We start from the raw sequence: 13,664 nt of genomic DNA, 5'->3' as shown, positions 1-13,664 counted from the left end.
ATTCAAAGACCGCCCGGTGATAATATAAAACGCAGCGAAACACAACAGTGCGCTTCTGCAGCACACATACATATATATATACGTTCTTTCACGCACGCACGTACAATCAGAAACGAACTAGTGTTTGCGGAAATCTATTATGTGTGACTATAATATACGTGTGTATGTGTGTGTGTGTGTGTGTGTGTGTCCGTTCGGAATACAACCCTTCGAAGAACCCTAATTTTAATCCTGACAAAGAGTTATAAGCTTATTATTATTCGACATTTTGTCCTCCCAGACAATCAGCCTACATAGTCTTACGTCTCGTCATGGGGTGTTTTAAATAATTAACAAACTAACTTATTGTGAATACTACTGCTTGAATATCTTCTTTTTTTATCATTACACCGATCGTTATTACAATCTTCTGATCACAACAGATTAACATTTTTATCTATCGAGTAAGAAATATCTAATTAATTTCAACCGTCACATCGATAATGTAAGTAAAATACCAATAAGTCATTATCATTTGTTTTATTTACTTCAATTAAACGTGTGATATTATTTTATCTTTGAAAAGAGTAACACAAAATGTTGTTTTAAGGACAATCGCATAAAACCCTGAACAATACATTTTTCACTCTACTAGGAATCTAAAAAAATATGAAATGGGGAGAAACTTATGCTTATATAAAATAAACTAGTTTTTAAGACTATATAATTACTGATATGAATTATTATTAAAACAAAAAAAATTTGTTTTGAGTGTATTGTATCGATTCTCCTATGATTTATTGTAAATATTATACTAATAACAATGTACAATATAGATTCATATTTACATAGCAGTATCGCTAAAATGTTGTGATTATTATATTTCATTATTTTACTAGTGCATCACAATTTTAGAGTTTATAGATTTTTAAACTAAAAAAACAAACTAATTATAATGTGTGATATGATTTTTAAATTTTAAAATTATTTAAAATACTATTATAGTTTATAATATATTAACAATTTTAACTAAACAATAAGTACTATAGAATATGGTTTGTGGCTACAACAATAACTTATCCTAAATAATTGAAAATTATCATTATTAAGTTAATGTTAATTTATTATGGAGTGATATTAAAACAATTTATTTTTGTTACACGTGTAATTTGATTTGATCATATTAAAACCACAATACTCTAACTAATCCGTCGTATAAATATAGGCAGTTTCTAAGATAAAACGAAACACATACCGACCAAGACCATGTCGTATCCCACAAAACGCTCGGTCGTGTAGGTATGCTATAACATAAGATGTATACACGCCGAGTGACTATCTAAAACATAATCGGAACGGTCGGGAAAACGGATACATGACGTTATACGATATTCTGCGCCATAGTGACTGCGACAGTGCACTTTGAATTTAATGGTTATGGAAGCAAAACGGCTTTATTATTCCAGGAAGGGGAGATGAGGAGACCGCTAAAATTTCACCACCTACCGACCGACCCCGAAATCGGATTTCCGGAACTGTGGACTAAGGGTAAAGTGTGCGGACAACGATCTCCGCAGGCGCGTTTGGACGTGAAAAATCCACCCTCTCTCCATACGCTCACCTACCCACCTACACCGCACACTTGCACGGGAAAAGTTTTTATTGTTTCGTTATTAACCTATACGGAGAGGTGAGCGAGATAGATAGAAAAAGAGAGAGCGAGTAAGCAAAGGGGTGATGGCCAACAGCCGGCGACGACGACGACGACGACGACGACGACCGCGACGGTCGTGGCAAATAAAGCGAGCGGGGAACGATGACGGTCTCACGCCAGATGGACTCGGTTCATTTCTCTCTCACGGCGTTATATATACCGTACTGCGGCGATGACGGTGAGGTGTACCGATATAATATATTGTTATATACGACTTACTTATGTGGATGCCGAGCGTCAGTTGGCCGATAAAACAAGCGGCGAATACGGCCAAGACGATGGAAAAATCACGAGCCCCTCCGCGCCGCATGGCTGTGTGGTAGCGATTCGTATATTATATCCTTTATATCCTCCGTTCGTTGTCCTGCTGTCCCAGCGTGTATATAATACTGCAAAACCAAAAACACAGCGTTTGTATAATAATATACATTATTTTACACACACGCACACACACATATATATATATAAACGACAGACTATTGCAAACATTATTGAACGATATTATATAATATATAACTATCAGGCCAGCACCATCACTGGTTTTTTCCTGACATTTTGGTATATGCAATAATAATAATAACATAATATTATATTGCGTTTCGACGTGGAAAAAACGCCGACGCAGGAGATGGATATTTATTTTATTCCGTGCATATTATGAGTCCAAAAAATGTAAACCAACGATGGCACATGATATTATATACATTTTAAAAATATATAACATAGAACTCAGCTCATGCATTGTGTTATAAATAAATAAATTAATAAATAGTTATAATATATAGAGTAATCACGTTTTAAATTGATTTGTTACAAACATGTAATTCCCCTACTACTGCCCACTTCACTACAACGGTATACATTAACTGTATACCGTTGTACATGATTAATATATAGACATATTTATAAGATATCACGGAAAAAAAATGAACATTTATCAAAATAATAATTTATCGTTTAAACATTTTGAAAATAATAAAAACCATAATTGTAGTATACAATATTCTATAACCATTTTTAGATTTGAATCAATATTTTTCTTAACTTTAAGTTAAAACCTTTAGTTTCCATAAAGTTACAAGTAAATATCATTTTATAAAATAAATTTGTATTTTTTACGTTCATTAGATACCTAATCATCTTAGACTCTATTAAATACGCTATACGTTCGTTTAATTATACTCAGACTTCTTTCCACAGTATTTATTCATCGATAATAAATATATATGTATGCGTAAATTCAGTATTATTTAATTTTGTACAATTTATACATTTAATGACTAATCAAGTACTCGATAATTCACTTTTTATAAGGTTATCGTAAATACATAAAATATGGAATCAGCAAAAAAAATTAAACTTTAAATATTTATTAATTATGCAAATTGTATAAACTATATATTTTTGTTCAAATGACTAAATAAATTAAAAATATACCTTTTTTTAAATTTTTAATTATTTGGCGAAATTTAAAATTGAAATTAATAAAATACTTAAAATGCTTTACTACCTGCCAATAAATATGAATAATAAAAAAAAATTATTTTGAATAACTAAAAACGTGAATATAAAATTAATTATTTTCAAGTGTTTTTTAAAGCTCACTAAAAATATAAAGGCATTTGTTTAATATTGATTTCATAGCAAAAAGTCAGTTTAAGACAAGTGAAATACTATAGAATGGTCTATAAATCGAAGATGCCAGAATGCCATTCAAGTTGGTCAGATCGTCAGTAATTTCTCTTGGGACTGTTTGTCGGAGAAAATTGGAAACGATCAAAGATTAACGTGAGATAACAATTGTCTAGACTGTAAAAATGTTAGTAGTAGGTGATAGTAGGGTTTCGTTCACAATATAATTTTAAAAATCAATACATATAAGTGTTATAATTATACTATATAAACAAATTTGAAATTATACATCATGTATTAAATTATAAATATTGAATTTAATTATTGAAATCGTAGGTTTGTTTAAAACGAAATACAATTCATTAAATACATTGTTTTATAGAGTTTTAAAATTTATTTGCCTTACTAAGCATATTTTCTTACTATTCAATTTTATAATGAAATTTTAATTGATTTTTAATCTGAGAAAAAATCTATACATTCCATGTATTCCATATTATATTTGTAAGAACCGTATTTTGATTTTTACAGATACATCATATTTAATCATTTGATTGTAGTCATTGTATTTGGGACATAAAAAAATAAATTATACTTAAATATTTTACATTCAAATTTGAATTTTCTTAAACATTCATAGTATCTATTGTTGTATTTATAGTGTGGTAAACGATATAAGTATACAATCAGTTCTTATGATGGATCAGCTTAAATGTTCAATTCACAAGAATACCTACATTATTCAATGTTATCTATCTATAATCTTATAAGCATAAGAAGTTTATCTTAAGTCAATATAAAATATTAAAAAGCCTATTCAATCATAAGTCGGAAATTGAAGAGAAATAAATCAATGTGCTACAGATTATATCTAATGGAAATCTGACGAGTTTAATGGATTTGTTATGAATATAACAAAGTTATTTTCACAGGAAACTGTGATTATCAATATCTATACTTGTACGTGAGTTGTATTTCTAACAATCTTATTATTGAGATTTCAACAATAATGTATGCTATAACTACTGCGATAACTAACAACTATGTTTCTCATGTTTTTAATAATATAATTATTTTATTAAGACTTAAGTCAATATTATATTTTAACCTTTTAACTATACGATCGATTCAATATGAAGAAAATAAAAGCATGCCATCATTATGACTTCCTGGCCTCAGATTAGAGTCAAAAGTAAGGACATTGGTGGTCCCATTACACCATCCCAACATCCTTTGCGGACACATCCTTTTAAAGGATCAGACGGCATTAAGGGTTGATTGCTAGACAGACGGTGGTAGTAAGCATAAGGGGGTGATGGCTTAAGGGTCAGTGCAATATGGAAAAAAAGAAGCTTTTGTTAAACAACAGTAAACGTATTTTGACACATCTTTTATGCTCGACTATTGCAACCTTTTAAGATAAAAAGAAAAAACTAAGTACTGAGAAAATATAACATAACAGGGGAACGTCATTAATTTTATTTTAAAATATAATTTTTTTTTGCTTTGAAGAGATTTCTGTACAGTAGACAATTCGTACGACATAAAATTATGGATTAAATGTACATTTTTCACAACTGAGTTAGCTTTTACGGGAATGTAATGACAGTAATGAATGTTATAGACGGCAACATTTTTCGCTAAAATTCGTATACGTGCACGTAAATATATTAGACTCAGAAGGAAAAGGTATATGGCCCATGCATAAGTTATAAGATAAAGTGGCGTTCGTGTGATTCCAAAGGTTATGGCGATAGTTGGTGAAGCACTTTCTAGTTTAAAATTCATCATTTCCAAGACTATGCAATTTTAATCCACGCCCACATCATATTTGGTAATCCGTTCAGTAATAATTTATGGAAACCTGTTTAAAAGCTAATGCCGATGCAGGCACAAGCATTCTAATGCAATAGTTATTTTTGGCCATTTTTATACCATAAAATTCACCTTTGCTTCGTGTAAAAATCTGCAAGTATAAGTGTAAACAACGAGTTGTTCAGAAGTTTCTTTTATACCTTCTGTTCGGAGGTATTTTATTATCTTGGCCAAATGGCGTGCACGCAGTATTGAAATGACGCGACCCTGCGATTTTTCCATGCCCGGTGGACAAAAAAAAAAAGTATATGTATAAATAAAAAATATAAATATGTATACTTTAAGAGTAAAAGAAATATTTATTTCCATAAGGACCTTTTTGGGTACCCTGGGTATTCTTTACTTCCAACATACACTTCCTCACTTACCCTATAAACAAAAGTCATCTATCAAATGCATTCCTGCAGTGCAGACGTATTTTTTCCACTAGTGTTTTCAACAAGATCCAACGAAAAATACATTTATAGTTACACTACTATGTTATTCAACTAACAAAAACCTCGGTCCAAATTTAAAAACAAGTTGTTCACATTACGCTTTAAAAATACTGTCATTGAAACCGTAACAAAACATATTGAGACACCCCTCAAATATTGCTGTCACTACAATAAACTGAAAAACTAAAAGAGTATAATTTATTAAATTGTAATTTTCACTGTAATTAAACGACAAAAACACTGTTTTTTTTTTAGAGAGGAAGTAAATCATAATTTTATAGGGCGTGGCTGAATATTCACTAAAAAAGGTAAATCTGCAAGCTGGTAAGAGAAAGAACAATATTTAAATTAGTATATAAAAATATGAAAACAACTGTAATTTATAAACATATTTATTTATAAAATAATTATGTTTACAATTTTTTTTAACAAAATTAAAAATATTATTTTTTTTCAACACCAATGTTCAGTTAACATTTCAGTATTTTAGTCGAATTTGCTTAACGATTCTCGTTTTAATGAGGTAAACGTATACACATGTACAATTTACTTACAGCATTTGGAGATAAGTACTCGGCATAATATAAATGATGTTATTTTATTTTATTTATATTTTGTTTTGTGTCTAGGGAATTTATTAACTAACTTTATTTACTTTATTTTATAATAACCTACTTACACTTGGGTTTCGGACAATTTGCCGACACTGTTTTTTAAACATTAATTATTAAAGAATATAAGGGAATCGTCTTCAATTAATTTAAAATTAATTACCCGTACACATTGTTCAGTTATAAAAATCAAAACAAATTATTTAATTTATATTAATTTAAACGCAATATTTTTTTTTAATACAATATAATCGTTTCTACAATAAGCATAAAGTGTATATATTATCACAAACATTAAACAAGTAATGATTGGTGATTTGATAATATTGCTTATATTATTACCTTTATAAACTTTTATACTACACCAATTTATATTGTTGATTTTAACACTCACAATTCCGACAATCTTATTTGTATTGTATCAAGTCAATTAATAACATTTTCATTCAAAAACTCAAATGTGCTATAAGTTCAAATAAGTGGTTAGTTTAAGAGGCTAAGTAAAATACACGAGTATATAATGAATAAGAAGTCAGAAATCACTAGATCTTGATCGACTATTAACTATAATTACTTTATAAATGGCTTAACCTTAAAGACCTTGGTATATTATTTGACCCAAAGCTAAAATTTGATTGTCACATCCCACATGATCATTAATAAATCGCATCAATCATTATGTTATATTAATCGTAGTTGTACAGACTTTACTGATAAACTTACTATAAAATCAATTTACTGTTCATTAATGCGACCCATCTGTGAATACGGTTCTATTGTATGGTCTCCCTACCAGAGAGGCAAAAAACAAGATTGGAAAAAATAGAACACAAATTCTTACGCTACAACTCATTTAAATGTTCCATACCTAGAGAACCTCACATAACTTACAATCCACTCCTATCTCTATTAAACCTCTAGACGTTGGAACACAGACTTATAAATCTTGACTTATGTTTCCTGTATAAGCTTTTGAATGGTAATGTTGATTGTCCAGATTTCTTAAGCTGTTTAACTTTCTATACTCCAACTTTTAACACACGATCGACAAACACTTTTCGTATAAGCCTACAAGTTATTAACTATGCAAATAATATTCCCTGCAATAGATTAATGCAAAATGTTAATACATTTAAAATTGATATATTCAGCTCACCAAATTTAAAATCATTCAAATCGTATTGTATTTATTTAATTCTTAACACTTAAATACGCTATGTTTTTTTTCTTTTCAATAATTATTGTACATTGTTTATTATTTCTATCAATTTCCATAGACATATTTAATTACATTATATGTCTATAATTACTACTATTCATACTATAATTATTAATTTTATATTCTTACTTTGTTATACAATATCATAATAATTTTAATTTTGTTGTTAATTGTAATAGGTCCTTGCCCGTTCAATACTTAATAAATAAATAAATAAAAGTGTTTTATTTTTCAACAGACAAACAATTGACCAAGAGTTATAATGGTATGATATTGCTTTTAAAATTTGGATAATTTCAATATCAAAGATCATTTATGTAATTTATAATATGGAATGACGATACATTTACTTAAAAAGCCAGAAAATGTGTATTAAAATACAATTAATTATTTTAGTCATTGTCAGTTATTTTTTGATTTAATTATTATCGTAAACTTATTTTTAATATAATATACTTACAAATATATAAATCTAGGGATGTAAGAAATATGTTTACATAGATGATTAAAAAAGAAAAAAAATATATATATATTATAATAATCTTATACACAATTACACCACTATCACATTCTTCTTAAATGTTTTAAAGAAAAATACTTGATTGCATTTGACTGATATATTTAAAACAGTAAAACAATAAAACTCTTAAATTGTTATACAACTGATGAATTGAACCTTCAATATTATTAAAATATAGCTTATATAGGTAACTTCGTTTACAACATATTATTTGTAAATTATTGTTATGCGATTACAATTTTTATTTTAAAATGCTCAACCAGAATTCAAAATAAGCTTTTATTACTCGGAACTATTAATTAACAATACACAGCAAATTCATTGAATGTTTTTTATTTATTTAAATATACAAAATTTGACTTCAGTTTAAAAATTTAAATATTACGTAACGCGATAAAATTACCAATTATAATAAATTCACTAAGTATTAAATTAAAATTATTTAGTCACTTTACCTTTATACCGCATGCGGCAGTTTAATAACTAGATATATTTTGAATTTTAGGTAACTTTTATTTATGTATATTTTGTAGGCATTATAAATATATACCTTTAATATATGTTTTTATTATAATAATACTAGATATTACCATATTTGTATATACAATATCTGATATATTTGATTTTGCAAGTAAGCAAGTATATTTTGATACACAATATACAATAGAAATATTTGAATGATATAAAGAACAGTATACCTAAAATATAACAAACTGAATTGTAACAAACATATAGTGTGAGTATATTATATTAATTTTACTTCACCACTAAACACTGTATGCTAAGGAGTGTTTCTTTCTAAATTTGAACACCTATCAGTGAGATCAGTGTATATGCATGTACTTTTCAATACATTTTCGGATTACTTAATGTGATGTTATGTATACAATATGTATCGCTGAATTTTACTAATTTACGTAATTTAATGGTTTTTAAAAATATTGTAACATACACTGATCTCATTGATAGGTCTTTATTTTACAACATTTTCTTTATTCAAATTATGTAGATTATGTTACTATTGATAATATAGTAGTAAAAAATATGTGCATGCATACTTGTTAAAGGATATAAATCTTTAATTAAACTGTAAAAGTAATAACTATACACAAAATTCATTGTATTATGAATTATAATTTAATTCTTAAATGCAAACAAAAAATATAAACGAGTATCAGTGGAGCATTTTGAACTTTTAAGTGCATAACTGTATGGATGTTTAGAACATTTTTAAGACATTTAAATCCAAGCTTTGATTGTCGTTAATTATTATAATTATTTAATGTGTGTATTGCTATAAATTGACGTATGGACGTAATCGTCTAAATGCACAATAAAATAATGATTGAATCAAAACATACTGTAGCTATCCTATTATATTATTAGTACGTACAACTTTTGTGGAGTACCGAGAGCTACTAAGAACGCGTCGTATACATACTACACAGCGTAAATGGAAAAAGTCAAAATTAACTGAACATCGGGGGCAAGCAAAATTTTAGTCTCTATTTACTTACACCCAAAAGGCATCATGAAACATAGAAAAACGAATCAAACCTATCGTACTAAATTTGCATGACAGGAGCGGTTAGTGGTGTAAATTGGTATAGTGTAGATATAAAGAGTTCGGGAAATTAAAAAAAAATATTGGTTTTTTAACTTTTATTGCTACGTCAAATTAAACAAAGTTGATTTATTACTTTCTAAATGGCTATTAGTTATGTTCAATGGATTGCGAATCCGTAGTATTTATATTATTACATCATAAATATATTATCTTATTATTTTCATTTTTTTTTTCGAAGAAATTGTGAAAATTATAATATATAAATAAATTTATATAGACAGACATAGAGAGAGAGAATACATCTATACTCCACGCGTATTTCACGCATTTACATAATATACGTATTATATTATATATTTGGCTCTGAAAACAATATTGTTACTCGAAGGCCGTTCTATTCTAATATATATATATATATATATCTGACATCGCCTGATCAAACACTGAGACCTAATGATACTACTATATTGCAAACATAATTATCCTATTTAATGAAGAGTTTATGTACACATTAGCCTACGGCGCATGGTATTATATTCGAATATATTATGAATGTGCAATTGGTTTAAGGCAGATATCTACTGTGTTTGAAAATGAAATTATTGAAACGCGAAATGAATATTCATTAAAAAAAAAAAACAAAGGTGAGAAAAATCACTAACTGAAAAAATTTAAAAAGTATAACATAATATTTTTTTTTATTAAATATAAATGTGATACATACATTAAAGTAACTTACTCGTCATCAAGTTACACAAAGATACCTACAGTTATACAACGATTTTTATCTATCAACTTATGGATAAGTATATATTATGTAATTGTAGCTATTAACAAGCATACAAATCACTACCTACCAACTAAATTATTGTATGTAAAAAATAAAAATAAAAAATTTGCTTAAGATACTAAAACTGAGTAATATTTTTTTATTTTATTATAATGAATAAGTTTTTGTTTCTTCTTTTTATAATTTGTTAAGCTTAAGTTTTTCTCGAGATATTAGTTTTAGAACCATAAGCTCACAAGTGGGTCAATAATAAAAATCGATTTTATACAGTTTTATATAATAAAACTGATGAAAGTTAAATTATGCTTTTTTAAACATAATTTAGTATATTAGTTGTTGTAAACTAAAACTGGTACAATAAAGTTCAAACTTTAGGTACTTATACTATTATTATTTTGATATTCAATTAAAATTGAATAATATTAAATACGTACGTATTAAATATATTTACGACTTGTCGATAACTTTGTAGTGTCAATATTTTACACGTATTGGTATATTATTATTGGTGACGTACCTGCAACACAATAAAAAATACTGTTTTTAGTAACATCCCTTTTAAACTTATTATTATTTATACTAAGAAATAAATAATCAAATCATTGAGTATACACAAACAATTTAATCATTTTCTAATTTTATTATAAAATATTTATACTAAATTGCTGTGCATGAGGTATTTTACTATTCCCTATATGTCTGCATGTTAATAGATTAACATTTCAAGTAAAATGTACTTATAGTATAATAAATTCATTGATCCCTGAAGTAATTTTAGTCTTATCTTTTACACAATAAAATAATTGTATTGCTTTATATTACATGATTTCACATTTTCGTTAGAATAAAAGTCGGAATTAAATCAATTGGCTTAGCAATTAACTCCTCACGACGAATAAGAAATGTTTTTATTTTTTTTTTCTGTCGTATTTCCTACTGTGCGGCGGTGACATATCAAAATTGGTTTCAACGATATAATTCGTTTTTCGTACGCCACTCGCCCTCATTGCCACTCGAGTCGAAAACCGCAGCAATTAACTCATTGGAAATTTTGATTGTGGTTATTCTTGTCGGCAGCAATATAAGCGTTCTCCGTTCCGGGGTAGCTCGTAGACGTATATAGTGGTGAGGGTTCGATGGGTAGATGCAAGCAGGGTTGGACGTGGGGACTAAGGTTCGCACGGAGAGACGAGGCGTATATTACATTATATACTGCTCTGCAGTAGTGCGGGAATAAGGGAAACCAATGGACCGTAATAACGAATTCCAGTCGTCGTTCTCGTGCTGGGTCAGTATTGAGCAAAAAAATAAATAAATAAAAAAATTGATAAAACGGCACGCGAATCGCACACGCACGAATTTATATATATATATATATATATGTGTGTGTGTGTGTGTGTGCGATGAATGAGAGGAAAAAATCATCGTACCGGAACCCATTAGGCGATTTCACCAACACAGTCGTTCAATAGAAACCGATTGAAAACCCATTGGCTTGTCCAATTTATGACAAACCCGTTCAGTGTCGACCGGATCGTATGCGCCCAGTTCTACACCGATAATATGATAGAACACCGTATAATATTGATTATATATATATATATATATATATATATATATATATATTTGATATGTGCACGAATTAACTATTGAGGGGACGGTAGGACGACTATTTAGAGAGAGATGGGTGGTGAATCTGTGACATATTTTGATAAACTGAGTTTGATGAAATTATCTTTATTATTTAATGATTTTTAATTAATAAGATAGCATTTTATTCTCGTATACTTCGAGCAACGTAATTGAGCAAAGGCAAGATAAATATTATTGTTGTATAGGTGTTACTGGTCAAAAACAACAAACACTATTGTATTTATTTGATGTGCGGCTACAAATAGGTTTACTGTCTCTGATTTAAATCTCACCTACAAGGATCGGGTGAGAAGTCAATATTTTATAAATGTCACAAAACTTCCCGCGTAAATATTATCGTTCCAACAGAAATTATTGGTAAATATTTAGCTTTTTAAATTAAAAAAAATAAACTAAGAAAATCAGTGCCTAAAAAGTAAAATTCAAATTCAGTAAACGGTCGTTCGCCAGAGTTGTAATAAAAACTAAGACGCCACTAAGACTCCATAATGTACTATATTATTTTGGACCATAATCTAGACATGTAATATGAGTGGTACACAGTATTTTCTATTTAACCGTAGCAGCAGCTATAAGGTGTTTCAATATGAGTGGTCGGTATAACACGAATATTATTCAATTGACGTACCATACGTTGTATTTCCTATTGACGCGAGAAAGTATTTAAACAACCACGATACGTACAAATGTACAATGTACATAGTTCTGCAATATTCTTACCCTCCGCACCGTCACCGTTTAATAGGGTCGAAACAAACATGGCCAGTATATTGTACATGAATGCAACTATGTATATACATATATACGCAGGGCGTAATATACAGCATTACACATATATGTGTACGAGTGAACGTATCAATAGATCGGTTGATAATGTCTGAACAAAATACGAATCGGTACATTACACGGCCTCGGCTAAATTATATCGTTATTGTTATATATACACCCTTGGACGTCGTTTTAATTATATCAGTCCAGGGAAACGCTGAAATTTGTATAATTAAACATGTCTCATGGGTTTTTTTGTATGATATGTTCTTCTCGATTTCCTTATTACAACACTATTATAATAGTATATTGTTAAAAAATGACTGTTGCCACATTTTTTAATTAATATATTTCAATATGAAAAATGAACCATCGAAATCCCTTAAATTGATTTTATTTGGCATTTGTACATAAATATTATTTTTAGTAATATCAATTATTATTTAGGTAGTATATTTATAACGTTTTTTTTTTATTTTGATGAGATAACCAAAACAATCTCTATTTTTTCAGATTTTGATGAGAGTAATCTCCAATAATTGTTGATATCGTATTATCATCTAATAAAATCTACCATTATCTATAGAAATTTTACTTCGAAAATAATAGAAGTATTATTTTTTTAAAATTACATATAACTATTTGTTTTTAGATATGTTCACTTTGTCTTTGCAATATTCCATATGAATCTGTTATAACGTTTATGGTCACGTACTACTGTTGTATAAGGAATAAATTGTAATTTATTTGAGAGTCCAGTATCAACTATATATTGGGCAAGTAAGAAAATATTATTGCATTAAAAATTAAAAATAAGACATATTTTAGTACTACGAGTAACTAACTTATACCATATTTAAAAATATTTACGAAATCACACCTACATAAATTAATCAGAT

At 28.2% G+C, this 13,664-nt stretch overlaps 1 protein-coding gene across 2 annotated transcripts in view; it reads right to left on the bottom strand.

The window, feature by feature from the left end:
* Positions 1–13,664, bottom strand: part of LOC113551498 (discoidin domain-containing receptor 2-like) — a 159,185-nt gene that overhangs the window by 118,698 nt on the left and 26,823 nt on the right. The window contains exons 2-3 of one of the 2 annotated variants that reach the window (XM_026953767.1): positions 10,779–10,861; positions 1,913–2,082 (exon numbers count right to left, since the gene is read on the bottom strand). In XM_026953767.1, coding sequence (XP_026809568.1) covers positions 1,913–2,003 — 91 coding nt within the window. In that variant the 5' untranslated portion in view covers positions 2,004–2,082; positions 10,779–10,861. The remainder of the gene's footprint in view (positions 1–1,912; positions 2,083–10,778; positions 10,862–13,664) is intronic. The other variant, XM_026953766.1, reaches the window with a different exon arrangement.

Source organism: Rhopalosiphum maidis, chromosome 2 (assembly GCF_003676215.2).
Source record: "Rhopalosiphum maidis isolate BTI-1 chromosome 2, ASM367621v3, whole genome shotgun sequence".
Classification (NCBI taxonomy): domain Eukaryota; kingdom Metazoa; phylum Arthropoda; class Insecta; order Hemiptera; family Aphididae; genus Rhopalosiphum; species Rhopalosiphum maidis.
The sequence above is the reverse complement of the archived record's forward strand: the minus strand, read 5'-3'. Positions and strand labels throughout refer to the sequence as shown.